General features: G+C 36.8%; 1 protein-coding gene across 16 annotated transcripts in view; it reads left to right on the top strand.

The window, feature by feature from the left end:
• ppfia4 (PTPRF interacting protein alpha 4) overlaps nt 1-21,968 on the top strand; it is a 131,437-nt gene that overhangs the window by 78,424 nt on the left and 31,045 nt on the right. For 12 of the 16 annotated variants that reach the window (XM_048171893.1, XM_048171887.1, XM_048171888.1 and 9 more), the window contains 6 exons: nt 2,800-2,883; nt 12,948-13,169; nt 14,159-14,305; nt 15,715-15,849; nt 18,493-18,576; nt 20,580-20,711. In XM_048171893.1, coding sequence (XP_048027850.1) covers nt 2,800-2,883; nt 12,948-13,169; nt 14,159-14,305; nt 15,715-15,849; nt 18,493-18,576; nt 20,580-20,711 — 804 coding nt within the window. The remainder of the gene's footprint in view (nt 1-2,799; nt 2,884-12,947; nt 13,170-14,158; nt 14,306-15,714; nt 15,850-18,492; nt 18,577-20,579; nt 20,712-21,968) is intronic. The other 4 variants (XM_048171889.1, XM_048171900.1, XM_048171895.1 and 1 more) reach the window with 1 other exon arrangement.

Consider the following 21,968-nt stretch of genomic DNA (forward strand, 5'->3'; position numbering starts at 1 on the left):
CACTGGTTTGTACTGCAAATAGTTTTACCTTTTATTGCACTTTATTATTTTCTAGATATTTACCTTACTTCCGTGTTGGATATACTGTTGTAAAAAAGTAACTGACCACAATGAAGTTACTTAAGGGGAAATTTTTTTTATAAATAAAAATATATAACTACCCAATGACATAATTTAATCAGAACTGCACTTTTGCTGGCACAAAAACAAAGGGTTTTAAATGAATGAGCGATTTTTTGAGTCACAGTATCAAACTTAAACAGGTACATTTATAATATGTGACCCTGGACCACGAAACCAGTCATAAGGGTCAATTTTTTGAAATTGATATTTATACAACATCTGAAAGCTGAATAAATAAGCTTTCCAATGATGTATGGTTTGTTAGGATTGGCTGAGATACAACTCTTTGAAAATCTGGAATCTGAGGGTGCAAAAAAATCAAAATATTGAGAAAATGGCCTTAAATTTGTCCAAATGAAGTCCTTAGCAATGGATATCCACTCAAAAAAAAATTTTTTTTATATACAGTACAGTCCAAAAGTTTGGAACCACTAAGATTTTTAATGTTTTTAAAAGAAGTTTCGTCTGCTCACCAAGGCTACATTTATTTAATTAAAAATACAGTAAAAAACAGTAATATTGTGAAATATTATTACAATTTAAAATAACTGTTTTCTATTTGAATATATTTCACAAAGTAATTTATTCCTGTGATGGCAAAGCTGAATTTTCAGCATCATTACTCCAGTCTTCAGTGTCACATGATCCTTCAGAAATCATTCTAATATGCTGATCTGCTGCTCAAGAAACATTTAATGTGTACAACTGTACAAAATATTTGTGTACAATATTTTTTTTCAGGATTATTTGATGAATAGAAAGTTCAAAAGAACAGTGTTTATCTGAAATCTAATCTTTTGTAACATTATAAATGTCTTTACTGCCACTTTTGATTGATTTAATGCATCCTTGCTGAATAAAAGTATTCATTTCTTTAATTTCTTTTCAAAAAAATAAAAATAAAAATTCTTACTGACCCCAAACTTTTGAACGGTAGTGTATAATGCTACAGAAGCTTTGTATTTCAGATAAATGCTGTTCTTTTGAACTTTCTATTCATCAAGGAATCCTGAAAAAAAAGTACACAACTGTTTTCAACATTGAAAATAATCATAAATGTTTATTGAGCAGCAAATCAGCATATTAGAATGATTTCTGAAGGATCATGTGACACTGAAGACTGGAGTAACAATGCTGAAAATTCAGCTTTGCATCACAGGAATAAATTACTTTGTCAAATATATTTAAATAGTACACAGTTATTTTAAATTGTAATAATATTTCACAATATTACTGTTTTTTACTGTATTTTTAATTAAATAAATGTAGCCTTGGTGAGCAGACGAAACTTCTTTTAAAAACATTAAAAATCTTAGTGGTTCCAAACTTTTGGACTGTACTGTATATATATTTACAGTAGGAAATTTACAAAATATCTTCATGGAACATGATCATTTTGACCCACACGTGCGACTTATGACTGGTTTTGTGGTCCAGGGTCACATATTATTCCATGTATTTAACACAAACACTCTAATTTACATAGCCGAAAACATTGTACATCGTACAAGGATATGAAGTAATGAATCATTTTTACATGAACCGTCTGAATGAACAGAATCACTGTAATTAATCCGACTTTCCAATGCTGTTTAGAGAGAGGTGACGGACTGTCAGACTTTCCAACTCCACATACTTTATATGAGAGAAAGGCCAGTCTGAATGAAATGATTCGCTATAAAGAAATGGACTTTGAAAATGATAGAGGGGATCGTCCGAACGAACTTAGACTGAATCAATCTTTCTAGTGGGACCATTTAAGTGTGCGTGGTCGATTTTTTTCCCTCAGCTCAGATATTAAAACCGTGATGAAGCATTTGGTCACATTACTCGTTGGAAAAAGCTACACTACTTTGAAATCACTGAACTACGTCACACAATATTATTATTACAACTGTTACCTAGTTACTCACCGTTTCTGGTCACTGATGGATTGTGTGTCATAAAACTCTAAAAACACAAACTTTCTTTCATTCCACTCTCCCAAACCTGATTTTATTGTCCTCATGCTGGAGAAAAAGAGACTGTAATGCTGCATATTCTTCAGTCTATTTTGTAGTTGTGTTGAATGTTGCACTCCTACAGTAGTTGGTTTTGAGGTATTATTACGAAGCGGTGTCTCTCACTTTGTCTCGCCAGCCTGCTGTAATACTCTAATAAAAACGAGCTGTAATAAAGAGAGCCTTGTGAATATGTAAATCCGATCCCTTCATCTAAATACTGGCATGCAAATGAATGTGTACATATTTTAATTGTCTCCCTCCAATTTTCACATTCACTGGGCCTGATATGCAAGGATTCAAATGCAAATGGCCTACCAGTATTTCATTAATACCTTAATAACATGCTGCTTTTAAGCACAATGATAAGTTAATTCCTCAAAATGGGTAGTTCTTATAATCTTATCTCCCGCAAGACTCCTAGCCTCCCTTAAGAAGACAGGAACAGCGCTCAAATGCTATTAAAAGGAACACTATTAAGTCCCACTATCACTGAAAATGTACATCTTCATAATGTGCAATTGGAACAAAGGGAATGGAAAAGTGCATCATTGTCTGTGCTGTGCTGTGTGAGCAGTAATTATGTGGTATGCCACATTTAATGTGTCTAACATGAATGCACATACTATAAAACATAGATAGAGTGACTTTTTTGGGGGTGTTTTTGTTTATCTAGGTGGTCATGTTGAGGCAGAGAAAGGACGGACGAGCAGATGGGGATGCTGTGGACAGGATGGACAGCTCTAAACCTACTTGGAAGGTATGTGTGTTTTTGCTTAAAGTTGGATTAGCATAAATTTAAATATTTAAATTTTGTGAGTGCTTAAAATAGTCACTTGTGCTAAAGCATTCTAAAGTACATGTTTCTACAAACTTGTAATAATCTTTTAGAATTTTGATTTTTAATGGAGTAAATTCGTGAGGAAACAGGATCAGAGTGTCTGAAAAAGGTCATATAGAGTAAAACTGTTAAACTAAATTAGGTTTGACATTATCTTTTTTGCTCACCAGCCACTGTGGCTAGTGGTTTTCCAAAGTTACTAGCCACTCAGCATTTTCACTGTTCACAATTTTGCTGTTGGGAAATTACATTTTATATGATTGAAGTTGACTTTCCATGCTAAAATTACTTGATTTTGAGTCATTTTACTTGATTAGCTAGATTTAAAACCCTTTCAAACTTTCAAATGCAGATTGACCGCCTAAATCAAGACTATGCCTACATGGTATATCAGCTGATATGTATGGGTGGGCAAGGGGTGGGTAATATGAACATGATATGATACATTTTATAATTTTATAAGTTATTTTTTTAGGCTATATACAAAGAAGCAAATTAGCAAATTACAAATACAATAGTAAAATATAGCTGCAAGCAGAAATTACGGGGCCAAGCACAAAAGCAGCACAACAAGCCAGCCAACACGGCCATGAGCATCAGACCAACTGCAATAGTGAGCATTTAAAGACCTATTAGGATAATTTCAGGCAAAAGAGCTGAAAAATCACATATACAGCCAATAATAAAGAATTACTGCTTTATCACTTTCCACCAATAGGTGGCGCTGTGACCAAATTCATGCAGTATGGTCAGAGTGAGTTGACAATGACAACCGCAAAGTTTGGTGTCAATATGTCAAAGCATTGCAGAGATACAGCTTCAAGAGTGGGTTTTGCATCATGCCTCAAATTCGTTGCTCCGGTATATGAAAACGATTTGACATATCGACTTGAAATCCATAACTTTTTGTCGACATGGTCTGAAGATGATAGATTTCGATTTTAGTGAAAATTGGAGCAACAGTCTAGGAGGAGTTCGAAAAAGTAAGTTTTTAAAGAAAAACAATACGGCGGACAGGAAGTTCGGCCGACTATGGCAAATTTAATATCTATGTTCTCAGCTGAAACACTGCATGATGCCATGCTTGTGATGACATGTTCGAAGTTTGGTCTGAATACGATAAAGCATTGCGGATATACAGCCTCATTTCTATTTTTGCAAGCACTACGTACAATTCGTTCGCGTGTTTTATGATAACGGTTTGAGGAATCAACTTGAATTCCATAACTTTTAGTCGGCATGGTCTGAAGATGATCTGGTTCAATTTTCCTGAAAATCGGAGTAACGGCCTAGGAGGAGTTTGAAAAAGTAGGTTTTTCAGAAAATTCAAAATGGCGGAAAAATTTTCATGACGGAAAATGACGTCATATGGTGCAATCGAATCGGATTGACCCAAGGAATCAGAGGAAAAAAGAATTCCGTTTCTAATCCTTACGGTTCAAAAGTTATAAGCATTAACAATAAGTGCAACTTTGGACAGCTGGTGGCGCTAGAGGGATTGAGTTAGAGACTCCAAATTTGCTATGGACAAAGGTCAGACTATCCTCTAACTGTGTGCCAAATTTCACAACTTTCCCGCAAGCGGTTCTATGGGCTGCCATAGACTTCAAGAGCGGAAGAAGAAGAAGAAGAAGAAGAAGAATCGAAAATAAAAAGAACGCCAACAGATACAATAGGTGCCTAAGCACCTTCGGTGCTTGGCCCCTAATTAAATAGCCTAAACTATTTTTTCAGATACAGTAAGTTTATTTAACATTTCTTTAACATCTTCTGTTGTTTGTTTAACATTGACGACATACAGATATTTAATTGGGCTGCTGAATGCATGTACGTAATATACTGACACATCCAGTTTTTACCCACCTGTTTACGTACACTTAAGCCATAACCGACTGTATCCATGCGAGATACTCCACACGATGGACATTTTGACATCTGTGTGTGTGTGTATTTGATTATTCAGGCGCAAGGATATCTGACCATGCGCGACAAAGAGAGAGAGCGCACACGCGAGAAAGTGCTTCTGTTGTTTGTCATTCAATTCCGCCAATCCCGCCTTCACTAACTACAAGTTAATCGATAACGAATTATGATCGGATTGTAATTTTGTGCTACAACGAGCTTAGCTACCTTTCATTTGACTGTAGGCTGAAATTATATTCATCCCACCAAAGTGGCTGGTGGGAGTGGCTGTCTTAGCCGCCACAGCTGAAATCTGCCTGCATTTGGTGGGTTGGCGGGTGTTAATGTCAAGCCCTGATTAGGACTATTGTTATAAGTGAACCTCAGGAAGAAAAATTTAAATCTAATTGTATGATAAGATCTTTTTAAGCTAAATTTTTATCAGGACATGCTGTACACCACTTTGTAATTCTAACCTCCTTGAATCACCAAGAACACAAATGCAATGCAAATGTTATGCCAAAATACACTACCATACACAAGTTTGAGCTCAGTATTTTTTTATTTTTTTATATTTGGAAAGAAAGAAAGAAACTAATACTTTATTAAAGAGTTTTTAAATTGATCAACGGTGACAGTAAAGACTTTTTTTTTTTTTTTTTTAATTCAAATAGACGGCGTTTCTTTTGAAATTTCTATTCATCATAGAATCTTAAAAGAATCAGCACAACTGTTTCAACAATGATAATAATAAGAATTGTTTCTTGAGCACCAAATTCTGAAAATGATTTCTGAAGGATCATGTGACACTGAAGATTGGAGTAATGCTGCTTTGCCATCACAGGAATAAATTACATTGTAAAATATATTAAAACAGTTATTTTAAATTACAAAAATATTTCACAATGTTACTGTTTTTACTGTATTCTTAATCAAATAAATTCAGACTTGGTGAGCATTAGAGACTTTCAAAGATATTAAAAAGTCTTACCGACCCCAAACTTTTGAACGATAGTGTATTGTATGACCCCATACTGTAGGTTTTATCATTACTTATACTTTGTAACTGTTTATATCTGAGGCACTGGTCCAAAAGGGATACCTCCTGCTCTAATGCCTCTCTCACAGATGGTATTTTCTTCGCTACTGAGAAATAAACTGCATTGATTATGCGCCAAGTGGTTTTGCCCTTCAACCTTCAGCACAGGCTGCTAAATTGTCTCCTGTCTCTGAGTGTGACTCACTTCTAGCAGCTCGCCAACTGGAGTCTGGTCAATAGGAAAATTGTGAATTGCTCTTAAACTTTGATCCCGTGGTTCAATTTTAAAATATCACCTTATCTTTTATTTATTTATTTGAAATGCTATTGATTGATTTTCTGTAGTAAGCGATTCTTTTCAATGCAGCAGTATCGATTTGCCCATTAGTACGCAAAATTAGTTTGGGAGCAGAAATTAGTTTGTGGTTTCATTCTTTAAAGTCGGCATGAAATGAAAATTCACCCTATTATCTAAATGCATGTTATACAGTAGATCTTATTGTGAATTATTCATCCATATATGTTTTGTAAAAAAAAAAAAAAAAAGATCTCGTAATTTTTAATCAAAATGTCATAACTTGATCTTCCAGTGAAATGTCAGACTTTTTTCTGGTGACGCATGCAGAAGTTCTTCAACCATTTAGTCAGCTTAAACTGTTCCTGCAAGTTTGTGTTCATCTGCCTTCCTGCCCACATCACAAAATTTCTTTTTCAGTAATCCAATTACACTCACATACAGTATATGTCATAACTGAACTGATGCTACTTCAGTTTCATTGCAACTTACACCAACAAACTTTACAAACACGGTTTTCTTTCCATGTTGATGTATTTCCTATTGAAACAGGAAGTTATGGTAGGGCATTTTTATGATATAAGATATTATATTTAAAGGTGCCCTAGAATTAAAAATTGAATTTACCTTGGCATAGTTGAATAACAAGAGTTCAGTACATGGAAATGACATACACTGAGTTTCAAACTCCATGGTTTCCTCCTCCTTATATAAATCTAATTTGTTTAAAAGACCTCCGAAGAACAGGCGAATCTCAACATAATACCGACTGTTACGTAACAGTCGGGGTGTACGCCCCCAATATTTGCATATGCCAGCCCATGTTCCCAACATTATGAAAGGCATTAGACAAGGGCAGCCAGTATTAACGCCTGGATGTGCACAGCCGAATCATCAGACTAGGTAAGCAAGCAAAGACAATAGCGAAAAATGGCAGATGGAGCAATAATAACTGACATGATCCATGATATCATGATATTTTTAGTGATGTTTGTAAATTGTCTTTCTAAATCGTTTCATTAGCATGTTGCTATTGTAGGCTACTGTTGGTTAAAGTTACCATCGTTTATTACTGTATTCACGGAGACAAGAGCCGTCGCTATTTTCATTTTTAAACACTTGCAGTATGTATAATTCATAAACACACAACTTCATTCTTTATAAATCTCTCCAACAGTGTGTAATGTTAGCTTTAGCCCGTTAGCCACGGAGCACTATCAAACTCGTTCAGAATCAAATGTAAACATCCAAAAAAATACTATACTCACATGACCCGAAGCATGCATGCAGCATGCATGATGAACACTTTGTAAAGGTCCATTTGAGGGTTATATTAGCTGTGTGAACTTTGTAAATGCACTGTATATAGAGTCGCGAGCTCGATGGGCAGGGAGCGCGAAATTTAAAGGGCCAGCAGCCCCTGAATCGGTGCATAGTTAATGATGCCCCAAAATAGGCAGTTAAAAAAAATAATTTAAAAAAATCTATGGGGTATTTTGAGCTGAAACTTCACAGACACATTCAGGGGACAACTTAGACTTATATAACTTGTTAAAAAAACGTTCGATGGCACCTTTAAAGATTTAAGGGTTTTAAATGTGTACATTTACTATATTTTAGTAAATATACAAAATTAAACCTTTAAAAATGTGTATGTTTACTAAAATAATAGATTTTTTTTTAGTTAGCATTTAGGAGTACAATAGTGTATAGATGAACTTTATAGTTAAAGTTGGCATGAAACGTAAATTGTGAAAGTCTTTTCTTCCCTATTGTGACGTACAGTTTTTCTTATTGAATAAGAACAAATGTTAGGATGGGTCGTGATTTTGTCCACCAGGAATTGATTGGATCATTGTGGTTTGCTACTGCTGTGATCATATGTGAGTGACAGGTTGCCCCTCCTTAAGTGCCAGTAAACACGTCATCAGAGAAGAAAAGAGATGTTGCTGCAAGAGGGAGGGAAAGTTATTTTGATTAAAAATGATGAGGGCATCTGAATTTAAAATACTACTACTAATAATAATGTGTATAAACTAATCATTTACAGTCTAATAAATACTGCAGTGTTCCATAAAAAATAAGCATTGTAAATTTTGATTTCATGGTTACTTTAACAGACATAGACATGGGTTTTTTTAAGGAGCTAATTTATCATTTTCTCCAATTTTGTTGATTGGCAATGTTCTGTGTCAGCGTTCTTCTGAAAGGTTTCCGACTCTGAAAAGGTAACTAAAATGTTACCGCTTCTAATGAGGAAGAACATTGCCATGCTGACTGTTTGATACCTCACAGTGTGTGATTCACTGTCTCTTCACCAGTCTCTGTGTGAACTGAAGCTCTTTAAGTTCTCTACTTGTGCTATTTATCAATAGAGCTCCTCTAGGTGTCACTCATGGTCTGGCTCTTCTGTGCTTATTTTAGATCATCACTGTCAGGTATTTAACCCTCTTGTGCTCTTTTTTACTCTAAATTGTAGGGTTTATTTATTTTTTTATTTATTTTAAAAAAATTTGCTTTATCGGAATGGTGCGAAACTTTGTAAAGGTTTTGGCACTTGCTATGTGAACACACACACACACAAAAAATCATGGACATGATTCGAAAAGGTTAAATGGTCCTGAAAATAGTCACACTTGTGCTCCTCGCATTGTAAATGAATGGGAGATGAATTTCACCTATAGTGAAAACATTTGGTACTGCGGCCGAACAAAATCTTACTGAAAGCTCATTTTTTGAGATATCAAGCTCAAATTTGGAACACAACTTGTTTATATTTATGGCTTTGGTCTTATTGCAGTTTTAGAGTAAAACATGTTTTTGAAAATATATATTTCATATGAAAATTGAAAATGCATTTTGTGCATTTTTCATAACAATAAACGTAAAATTCTGTAACTTTAATTAAACTTTTTTCACTTCAGCAATAATTCGCCAAGTGTCATCTTTGAAAAGAGATCAAAATAGTCAAAAATTATGACAGTTTAAGTTAAGTTTAAGGACATTTCATTTTTAAGTCTATACTCAAAAAGTGAATAAATGGATTATAACTACAGCATACATATAATTTAGTACCATAAAACCCCCCCCAAAAATACAAAATATTAAATAAAAAACATTATTTAACTAAAATATAGTACATTCATTTCTTTGAAATAAATAAATTCATTTTTGACCGACATGATGCGAAGAGTACCAGAGGTTTAAGTAGTCAGAGACTAAGAAAATGTGGACTGAGGAAGCCCTCATTTTTATATATATTTTCCAAAATACAAGTGCTCTATTCACTCTGATGTTATTGTTATAATTTATATAATTGTATTTTAATAGAACAAGAGCAAAACATGTTCTGGTTTCCCCCGGGTGTTGTTAGCACCTGAAAGGTTGCGCTTCATGATATTACACCTTCAGGGGAAGATAATGAAACTGAGAGGCCTGCAGGCTTTTTCCAAACATACCTTTTTTGAATTCTAGCAGAAAATATTACTTTTCCGTGAACTGTACTTTTGATACTGCATGTGTCATTAGAAACAATGAATCATATAGAGCTGGATGGAGCGGATGAAAGCAGACAGAAGTAGATTCCCAGACATGGCAGACATGGTCCAGACTGTGTCTCTCTGGAGAGCTGGCTGAAGCCTCCCTGGAGGGCAGAAATATGGCTAATAGTTTCTGTAGTTCATGGCTCATCAAATACTTAAAGTAAAGTTCAGCTTGTTAGAGGCCGGCGTGGGTTTCCCAGCGGGCTCCCAGTAGAGCGGCAGAGAGGGTTTCCACAACATTTCAAATAAAGCCAAGGAAGTCAAAGATCATAGCATATTAGGGTGTTTTTGTTGTTGTTGTTGTTGTTGTTGTTGTTGTTTGTTTTTTTAGTCACATTGAGCCACTGGACTTTTAGTGTGAATATACAAGCCATCATGAATCAATGTCATTTCCACCACATGTACTGTGTTTAATAGCATTCTTTTTTCTTCTTCTTTTTTTTTTTTTTAAGTTGTGTTTAAAAGCATCCTTTTTTTCATCTTTTTTTTAAAGTTATGTTTATGGACAGGAAACCATTGGGCAGAGAGAGGGGGCAGGATCGGCAAAGGACCTCGAGACGGGAATCGTACTCAGGTCGCCGTGAACGCATTTGCGCCATGTGTCGTCGCACTAACCACTAGGCTATCGGTGCCGACTTAATAGCATTCTTTAATAGAAGTGTCGGTGGTCGGTTTTTTTAAAATAAAACTCCAGTCATCAACAGCTAATTTCATAGCTAGCAAGTTATATGTCCCAAATATAATATTTTTTTCTTTTAGAAAACTTTATTATAAGCAAAATTGTTGGTCATGGTGGAAATACCATATATATTCACTGATTATAATTTTTGTAATTGTTTTTCACTTTTTGTTTGGATCATTATAGTTATAAATAATATATTTTTATGACATTTTCATATTTTAAGAGTCTGTGACATGGGTAAAACAATGAAATCTATGCATAAAGCTGTTTGAAAAGTAGCACAAAGATGTTGAAGCCATAGTATAAAATCTTTTGTTTAAAGGTGCTAAAGAGGATGTTTTGTTTTATACATTTTTGCAATATTACTTGAAACTGTCTTTACTAACTGATAAAAGACTATTTATTAGGTGCACTGAAAGGAATAATATTAAAGGTCCCGTTTTTCGTGTTTTTTTGAAGCTTTGATTGTGTTTATAGTGTGCAATATAACATGTGTTCATGTTTTGCGTGTAAAAAAACACAGTATTTTTCACATAATTTACTTATCTGTATACCGCTGTTTCCACTGTCATAAAAACGGGCTGATGACTTCCTTGTTCTATGAAGTCCCTCCTTCAGAAATACGTAACGAGTTCTGATTGTGCCAGCGGTTCCTGTGTTGTAATTCGACAGCAGCTTAGCGCTCCTTGCCCGGAAAGGTCACGCCTCTTACCATAACGTGGAGATGCACGCGCTCAGTGTTATTGTAAACATGTCTTTAATTTTACCCTATCAATTTGAGCCGGAATCAGACCCGGTGATTGAACTGCGGGATGAAAATAACAGCGTTTCGACGACATGGCGACAAACACACTCTACAAACGCAACTCTTGTGTATTCCTGTGGGCGGAGGTTAGTCAAAAAACTGTTTTAGTGACGTCATTAAAGAAGGAAGTAGAGGGATGTAGTCCAAACTGGCCGTTCGATGTAGGCGACTTCTGTTAAATAAAATATCTCGCTTGGCATTGAACTTTGAGCTTTAAAATTTTACAGATTTTATTTATACTCTAACAACAACATTACACACTAACTAAAGTTTGAAACATGGGATCACGAAGAACGGGACCTTTAATATACATCATCTGTGCACGAGGTAGGGCCTTAAAAACATCAGCCAATCGGCATTGGCCCGATTGGCCCTCTGGCTTGTCAATCACTGCCGTGACGTTCCTTGTGAGAGACGTGCGCGGATTGGCCCTCTAGCTTGTCAATCACTGCCATGACGTTCCTTGTGAGAGACGAGCGCAGCTGCGCGCTCCAGTAACTTTCCACACTCCACAGGCGCCGCATGCAATGTTTTTGTCAGGAGACAGGAGTAACAACTGCAGATTATGAGTTACCTGCGGTGAGTCCGACATAATGAATCCACTAACACGACACAGCGAATGCCGGTGGTAAATACTCGTGTTCCAATACTCGTGCATGAGTTTTGGGAGGCGTTCCCTCGAAATTCTTACGCATGCGCTCATTTCAAAAACTCAGTAACAGTCTTCAGTTTCTCAGTCGACGAAAAGATCCTCTTTAGCACCTTTAATAACTAATGATAATACATTGAAATCGAATTGTTTCGTAAGACATAATACACTAAAGTGCCTGTAGTTGAAGTGCCTGTTCTGTTCAGAAAGTACACCTATTATGTAATTTAATTGAAAAAGGAAGTGGGTTTTAGTGACAGTGTGTTACATTAGTATATATTGAGCAAATGCAAATGTAAATATAAGGGGTAAATGTCATAGAGATGCGAGAGACAAGAAACTGTAAATTGGTTGTCTCTGGCAGACTGCCTGCTGCGCTTCTGAATTTGGAGCTCTCTGAAGAATTATTTAATTAACAGCATGTTATTCAGTTTAAGGCTGAGAAGCACATAAAATCATCTGCCAATCGGCATTACTGACATCCACAAACGCATATGTGCAAAAACACTTCAGGCATGGCTCTTTAAAATTCCCTGTCTCAGCTTTCCTATAGTGATACAGAGCTAAGCACATCAGTGAAGCAAACTCCCTTCACTTTAGACAGCCATGTAAAAGTGTCCTCATTAAATATGCCTCTATGGAATTCTCCTGTCAACCCCGAACTGGACGTTTCTGTTTTGAGAAAGCAGCTTATTTTGGGGGCAAAGATATGCATCTCACCCAAGTCGTATTTTTGTTCCTGATAATGTCCTGAGGAACCCTGAGTTTCAGGGCTGGTAAAATGTCTAATCTGGAGGCTTTAATTTGCTCAGCTGTGTAAAATAGATGGATGAAATGCACGGTCACGATGTGATGCATGTGAGAGAACCTCTGAACTCCTGAGGTCATAATTGCAGTGAAGCTGCTTAACTTGCTGACCGTGTTCTTCAGACTCTGACTCAGCATATTTTGCCTCTCTTTGGAAGCTTATTTAGGACCCTGAGTGGAAATCAGGGGACCGCTAAGCAAGTTCTCAACTAGCTCTCCATTGTATCGCTAACATTTTTTTTTGTGTGTGTGTTTGTGACAGAGGCTTCCCAATGGCTCCATCGATGTGCATGACGACACCAGCAGGTGTCTGGAGCTGCAGGAACTGCTGGATAAGGCCAATAAGGAGCTGGCCCAAAACAGAGACCGGGTCAGCGGCCTGACCAATCGCATGTCTGAGCTTGAGACGGAACTGGCTACCGCCCGCAAAGACCTACTGAAGAGCGAAGAGATGAGCGCCAAACACCAGAGGGACATACGCGAGGTTAGAATGATTGGGGGGAGAGGAAAGGGACAGAATAGGGACAGACTGATGAGGGCTTGTTTCAGGGAAGATACAGCATCAAGCAACAAGGACATTTTCTCAGCTCTGCTTTATTTTTGCTGAGAGACAAGGGTTACAAATAATGCAACTGTGACTCATTCCTTGACCAGGTCTAAAGTTTTAGGGTATTTAAAAGAACAGTTCACCCCCACCCCCCTTTTGGTGGAACACAGATGATATTTTGAAGAATGTTCATGTTGTTCTTTTCCGTACATCTAAAGCATATTCACATCATGTTGCAGCAACAAACAAACAAAATAATATTGGTTCTCCTACAGAGGAAGTGATGCTTTCATTGAATAATGGCTTAAATTTTGGTCTGTTCTTCACTTAAAGCTATGACATGGAATATAGTGTCACATAAACTGCTTTTATGATAATTTTATGGTGTTTTTGTCATATTTGGAGCTTGATATTATTACTGTCCACTTTAATTGTATAGAAAAGAGTAGCTTAAAGATTCTGGTAGTGTAAGACTAATGTAAACATTCTGTTTTCCACCAAAAAAGAAAGTCATATTGGTTTGGAATGAAATGAGGGGGTGTAAATGATAACAGAATTTTCATTTTTGGGTGAACTATACCTTCTTATATTGATTGTAATTATTTCTAGGAAAGTCGCAATGAATCAGAACTATCGACAGATATTTTGTTCCATATTGCGATTGTTGAACAAGCCAAATTGTAAGGTGGGGACTCGGTCCTATCTGTTGGTAGTTAATTGGATGGAAGCAAATTTGAATGTGAGCTTTCAGTTAATTGTAAGTAAGGGGTGTGATTTAAGCTGACTAAATACATTTCTGTTTCATGCTGATTTTAAGCATCATTTCATGGTTTAAAAAAACTTCCCCAAATGTTGTTGTAGTCTATTAAAGGTTTTCAAACTTCCCAAGGGTTTTTGTTTTCTCTTACTATGTGCCTGTTCGACAGGCGATGGCACAGAAGGAGGACATGGAGGAGCGAATCACAACGTTAGAAAAGCGTTACCTGGCCGCCCAGAGAGAAACCACCTCTATCCATGACCTGAATGACAAGCTAGAGAACGAGCTGGCCACCAAGGATTCACTTTACCGTCAGGTACGCCAACTTTGAATGAGACCTGGGCTGATTTGAAGTTTATTTCAAATGAGCGCCGCAGGTCAGTGTTGGTTGATGTCCCATAATTCAGTTATGAGAGTCATGTTCCATCTGTGCGTGTGCGTATGAAGGGCGTGTGTTAGTCAGAGGGGGTTTAATTAGCCCTAAAGCATTAGACTCATGTTGGAATCCTTTAGAATGCTACAGCATGCTGAGAAGAGGCATGCTGGGAGGAAGCAGGTACCACCCGACTGTTTGAATACCCAGATCCATCATCTGGAGGTAGAAAGAGGATTCCCAACTGCATTGATGTTGGTGCCAGTTTGGACAGAGTGTTTGTTTTGCATGCAGTGGGTATAAATATCTCAAAAGAGAGAGATAAATCAAGACATCTGCTCTTGTTTAGACAGCATAAGTTTGTGATTTTGCACTCCAGGCAGGATTGTCGTCAGTGGGGACAACCGGGAACATTACTTATTGGGTCCAGGGGAGAGTGGGCAGACCCAATAAAATGTTTAATACTAGCAACGGCCCTGTTTAAGAAAATGAGAATGTAATACTGCATTACATCACATTGATATTACAGTGATGTATACTTCCATTGAAAAGTTTGGGGTCAGTAAGATTTTAATACTTTTATTAATCAAGGATGCATTTTAAATTGATCAAAAGTGACAGTAAAGACATTCATAATGTTACAGAAGATTTCTATTTTAAATAAATGCTGTTCCTTTGAACTTTCTTTTCATCAAAGTGTGAGGGAAATATTAAGCAGCACATCTATTTTCAATATTGATAAAGTTATAAATGTTTCTTGAGCACTAAATTAGAATGATTTCTTAAGGATCGTGAGATACTGAAGACTGGAGTAATGACTGCTGAAAATTCAGCTTTGCCATCACAGCAATAAATTACATTTTAAAATAGAAATAAAATGGAAAACAATATTTAACAATATTACAGTTTTTACTGTATTTTTGATCAAATAAATATAGTCTTGGTGAGCATAAGAGACTTCTTTCAAAAACATTTTAAAATCTTACTGTCCCCCAACTTGAACGGTAGTGTATAATCCAAATTTTGACTTGGATATTTTATCATGTCTTTATATTTTGTGTGTGTTTGTACACTGGTGGTTTGTTTTTATGTGCACTTATTTATTTCGTATTGTATGTGTGCTTCCTTTTTATGTTTATGGTATGTTTTTCGTTTATGTGTGTATGTTGTGAGTACCTTGTAACCTCGTGTGGACTTTATCTTTCCTTTGTGTGTGAATTCATATATTGGGTGTATAATATCTCAATATCTGTGTGTTCTCTAAAATGGGTGTGTTTATGGTGTCTACATGAGTGTACACCCTCTGTTTGTCTTATTTTCGTGCGGTTTGTATGCGGGTGTCTCTTTATCAGAGTGAGGAGAAGGTACGACACCTCCAAGAATTGCTGGAGTTGGCGGAACAGCGGCTACAGCAGACCATGAGGAAGGCAGAGACTCTGCCCGAGGTGGAGGCTGAACTGGCCCAGAGAGTGGCCGCCCTCACCAAGGCGAGTACTCAATCACTCCTCCAGACAACAGCAGCAGGAACAAATGAGGGAGTCAGTTCATAAGATTATTTTCTGTCAGGAAAACACCCTCTGAGATGGTGATGAAACATAATGATAAGATAAAGAAGGGCGGAAACTGACATGAAAAGATTACACAGCAGGATTAGATAAGAGATAAACAACATAGGCTGTTCAAAAGATTTCTTAGCCTACTGAGACATGATTTAGAGAAACACGAATTCCATGATGGGTCAAGACCCAAATTTGGGTTGCAAATACAACTAATTGCATATTAAACAGATACATATTAACAACTAAGTTAAACAGTTAACGTGTTAAGCAGTTGCCAACATGGACAAGTTTGTTTAATATTTCTATTTAGTTTTAATTTATAATTATTTCAGTATTAGTTTTAGTTTTAGAATTAGTTACTTTTTGCACACAAAAAGTATTCTCGTCGCTTCATAACATTAAGGTTGAACCACTAGTCACGTTCACTATTTTACTTCTCTGGACCTTGAATGTGGTAATTTCGTTGCTTTCTATTGGAGATTTAAAAAAAAACCTCTCGGATTTCATCAGAAATATCTTAATTTGTGTTCTTCGAAGGTGTTGCGGGTTTGGAAAGACATGAGGGGGAGTAATTAATTACAGAAATTTCATTTTTGGTTGAACTAACCCTTTGATCGAACCAAACCTGCCGAACCAAAAGGTGTGAACACACCCTTAATCATCTTATTCTATTTCAGTTATCATGAGTTTTCATTTTCATTTTTGTTTCGATTAATATTTTTGATAGTTTAACAGTTAACAACACTGGGCCCTATCATACACTTGGCGCAATGTGGCGCCAGGCGCGATGCAAGTGTTTTTTGCTAGTTTCAGCCCGACGCAGTTATCATTTTCACGTCCTGCGCCACGTTGTTTAAATAGCAAATACATTTGCACCCATTTGTGCGCCCATGGGCGTGCTGGTCTGAAAGCAAGGTGTGTTCAAGCGCGTTGTTGGCGCGTTGCTATTTTGAGGCAACTGAAATAGACTGCGCCATTGACCAACTGAAACCTGGTCTAAAGTCAATGGCGCAGTATTTTTTTTTTTTGTTATTTAAAGAGCGCGTTAGTAATATGCGCCTATAGACGGGTGCACAATGCGTGCTTGTTACACACAAAGGAATGCGCACACAAACATGCCAAATATTAAAAATAAAAGGATTACAATGTAAAAGATTATTATTGTGTGCATAAAGATAAAAATGCTTTGGTGGAATCCGTCTTGTCCTGTTGATCCGTTTCCTTGCTAAATAAGCGTTCAGTTTTTCCGCTTGCAAATTCCACCATGTAAATAGCGAATCCGCCATGGCGGGAATGGAAGATGAGACTCTGATTGGTTTATTGCAAGTTACGCCCAAAACACACCCATGACTCATTAAGAGAAGAGGTACAACCCTTTTAGACCATGTGCCGGGCACGCCGGCCATTTTTCCCGTCGTTAATTTAGCAAAAGTGGATTCGGACACGCCCTAAGTGCACCTGCGCCATGCGCTTTAGACCATGCACTTAGATCATTAAAATAGGGCCCTAAGGCTCAACAGGTAAATCACACATCTGCTATTGTTTATGCATTCATAAAACTGCATTATTTGAATATCTTCTTATTAAGCCGTTGTCATGTTATCAATTTTGAATATTGTTGGGCTAGTGCAGTTAATAGTAATTCATTGTCTGATATAAAGGGGTTTTCTTTAAGCAACTGTGGAGGGTCGCCACTAATGCAAAATCTGGTCCTGAAGCAAAACCATTTGATGATCGCTGATTCAAATTCATTCAGATGACCTTGATGACCCATTCAGACCTGCAATGAGTTTTTCCACAAATTGAGCCATGGCGCTCATGCAAGTTGAAGTCTGGCAGTATTTCTTTATCCTGTTTCAGTTCCTCTTTGCATCATTTCTATCTGTTTTCTTGTTATAAGTTTCAAAAAAGACCAAAAAAAATAAAAAACAGCTGTACTGTTCATGATAAAGCACTCCATTTCATCAGCCATCAAACATGCATAGGTAGAGCAGATATTTCTCTTTTACAGGCTTTCTTGCCAGTTTAGATAATCCTCACTCGATCGCAGTCACGTTCCATCCGAGCATCAGCTGGAATTGTGGATGACAGTATTTTTCCAAGGCAGCCAAATGTCTTGTCAGTGTGTCAGGGAGGCAGTGGGGTTTTGTTTATGGTCTTGCTAATGCAGCTAATTAAAAATGGCAACTTTTTGTTATTCTCAGTCAGTGGCATCCTGTCACGCACCTCATGCTCCTAATGATACAGATCCATGGCCGGCCTTAAACCAGATGGAGACTTTCTCCTTCCTTAGATCCCATTTATTATACACAGAACATGCCATCATTGGGCTATAGACCTTAGTCACGGAAGCTGAACTGTTCAACAATACGCACTAAACAAACTGTAAAATTATGTCTAATTTTCGTTTAAATATTTATGAAAACACATTTTTTCATTTATGACCAGTTAATTTCTCCAACCAATAAAATATAAGCAATTTTTAAAACTCTTTCTTCTTAAAGGTGAAGTGTCTAATCCTTAAAGGTTTTAGCCCTGCTCTCTTTATGCTAATGTCAGTGTTTCCTGCAGGCCGAGGAGCGTCATGGCAACATCGAGGAGCGTTTGCGCCAACTGGAGGCCCAGCTGGAGGAGAAGAACCAAGAGCTGGGCAGGGTGAGGACTGGGTTGGGGTCATGACACTAAAAGAGAGGAGGGATGTATTTAGAGTGTGTCATTGAGTGAGTGAGTGAATGTTGGGTAGAGAAAAGAAGAGAGTGCTTGAAGGATGATAGGAGGGCAAAAATGAGGAAGTGTGAGTGGCTTTGGTTCATTGCGTGTGGTTTTGATTTGTTTAAGTGCACATAAGAATGAACACTATAAAGATTCACCAGTGTTTTTTGTGTGAATGTGTGGCCACGTCTCCACAAAACTCAAAATACCTACGTCAAATGGTCCCCATTAAGAAAAAGGCTTAATAAATGTACTAAATAAACAGAAAAATCAAAATGAACATGTAAATTATTAGCTCAGTGTCAGAAGTCAGTGAAGTGTAAATCAGGTTTGTCTGCTGTAATTGTAAATTTGATTTATATCAAAACAGAAGTATATGGTCCTAATTAGATAAATGTTTGTGTATGTTTAGGAAGATGTTACCTGTTGCACAATAGGTGCAGGCGGTGTGTTTGAGCTCACAGTAGGGACTCTGAGTGCTGACCACTCCGATTAGCCTGTGCTGCTTTGCCCATTCCTGTGTTTCTCACACACACACACAACTGAGGCATACAAAGATCGATAAGCTAGCACTCCTGGACAAACACTCACACACACATATGCTGCTACTCTGTGAATATGAGCATTTTTTTAGCTCATCTTGCAGATGAATTTCCCCACCCCCAGTGAGAGCAGAGCTGTAATTGGCTGCTATATTTGGATTTTGAATAATTCATGCATGGTTAATTTCCCCCTGCATGTGAGCTGATGGTTGTAATGACTTAAAGGCAGTCAGATAGAGTCCTTATCCTCCTTCAGCCTTAATTAAACCTTGATACATACACCTCAGACTGAGCTTTAGTTTGAATTCTTCCCTGACAGTCACAAAGCTCTGTGTTGATTACATTTTAAAGCCCGTTTGCCACCAAAAGAAAATTAAGATTTTGTTGCCAGGCAACTGAGTGCCCATATCCCACCACAACTGTGTTTAAAAGTCATCACCCCTGCATTCAACTACAAGGACTGTCATTATTCATTTTCTAGAGGGAACAAAATACACACCCTTAGAAATATGTGAGAAGTTGGTATTAAATTATGGAGCAAAATGTGAACCATCTGAGTCAGCTGTGTTTTTAATATCATGAACCAGACTTAAAAATCAGACATAAAACTCCTAGAACATGTTCACAGAGCTTTAGGGTGAATATTGCCCTCTATTGGTTATACTGTGTATACTGTATATCATCAGAGAAAAAAAAATCCTATAGACATCCCATATTTTGCTTCTCACATTTTCTTCTAAAAATGCAGGAATCTAATTTTACTGTTAAATGATTAGTTCACTTTGAAATGAAAATTACCTCAAGCTTTACTCACCCTCAAGCCATCCTAAGTATATTTGACTTTCTTCTTTCTGATGAACACAATTGGAGTTATATTAATGAATATCCTGATGTGTCCAAGCTTCATAATGGCAGTGAACGGAACCGAGTATAAAGCTCAAGAAAGTGCATCCATCCATCATAAACGTACTCCATGTGGCTCTGGGGGGTTAATAAAGGCCTTCTGAAGCAAAGCAATACGTTTGTGTAAGAAAAATATCCATATTTAACAAGTTATAATGTAAAATATCTAGCTTCCACCAGACTGCCTTCCGTATTCAACTTACAAAAAAAGCGTAACTGACGTGACGTATGATGGACGGATGCACTTTCTTCAGCTTCATACTCGTTGGTCCCGTTCTCTGCCATTATAAAGCTTGGATGCGTCAGGATATTTATTAACATAACTCCGATTGTGTTCATCAAAAAAAAGAAAGTCAAATTCACCTGGCTTGAGGGTGAGTAAATCTTGGGCTAATTTTCATTTCAAAGTGAACTAATCCTTTAAAAGAAAGGATGTTGTTTCATACTTCCCTTTTTTCTTTCTTTTTTATCTTCTCTATTTGCTCCCTCACTCTTTCTCAGGCTCGGCAGAGGGAGAAGATGAATGAGGAGCATAACAAACGTCTGTCTGACACTGTGGACCGTCTCCTCACCGAGTCCAATGAACGGCTTCAGCTGCACCTGAAGGAGCGCATGGCTGCGCTGGAGGACAAGGTATGGATCTTACCGTGCCCACCTTCACATGCCGTACACATTTATGGTCACTTATTATCATCTGATGCTTAAAGCATTCAAGTAACACATAGGCAAAAACAAGCATTAAATTTTCATCCTTAAGACAAAAAAAAAATGTATTTATTATTATTATTATTATTATTATTATTGCTTTTTCTTTTCTCAATAAGCCTAAATTCTAAAAAATTAAATGTATATAATTATTAAATTATTATTTACCTCTTGCAATACGTTCATACAAATCGTATACACCTGTTGCATTCCTGCGTCTGTTTGGACCCAGTGGAACGTAAGCTTATAAAACAGTCATAACAACTAAATCCATATTGTATCTAATCAGTAACTTATCATTAATGTTACTATATTTTCTGCTATACTTTTACCCCTTTTTATTAATTAAAAAATTTAAAAAAAAAATTAAAATTTAAAATCTTACAAGAACTACAGCAAAAACCAGTGTGATGCTAGAAAATTCTCCTTTTCATGCTGCAACGATTTATCAATAGGTGGCAGCAGAGTGAAATGTGCACTTCCCCTTTTTCAAACCCATTTTCAAATTTAGACTATTTGGTCTGTGAACTTTTTATCTACAAACAGACATTTATTTAATTTGTCATTTTATTTTAATTTCAGAATTATTATGTGTGCATTATGTAAGTTTTTTTCCCTAACAAAATGAAAATGAAAATTCAAATGCTTAAAGGTGCCCTAGATTAAAAAATTGAATTTACCTCGGCATAGTTAAATAACAAGAGTTCAGTACATGGAAAAGACTTACAAACTCCATCTCAAACTCCATTGTTTCCTCCTTCTTATATAAATCTCATTTGTTTAAAAGACCTCCGAAGAACAGGCGAATCTCAACATAACACCGACTGTTACGTAACAGTCGGGGTGTACGCCCCCAATATTTGCATATGCCAGCCCATGTTCCCAACATTATGAAAGGCATTAGACAAGGGCAGAACGTCTGGATGTGCACAGTTGAATCAACAGACTAGGTAAGCAAGCAAGGACAATAGCAAAAAATGGCAGATGGAGCAATAATAACTGACATGATTCATGATAACATGATATTTTTAGTGATATTTGTAAATTGTCTTTCTAAATGTTTCGTTAGCATGTTGCTAATGTACTGTTAAATGTGGTTAAAGTTACCATTGTTTCTTACTGTATTCACGGAGACAAGAGCCGTCGCTATTTTCATTTTTAAACACTTGCAGTCTGTATAATGCG

Source organism: Megalobrama amblycephala, linkage group LG21 (genome assembly GCF_018812025.1).
Source record: "Megalobrama amblycephala isolate DHTTF-2021 linkage group LG21, ASM1881202v1, whole genome shotgun sequence".
Taxonomy (NCBI): Eukaryota; Metazoa; Chordata; class Actinopteri; order Cypriniformes; family Xenocyprididae; genus Megalobrama; species Megalobrama amblycephala.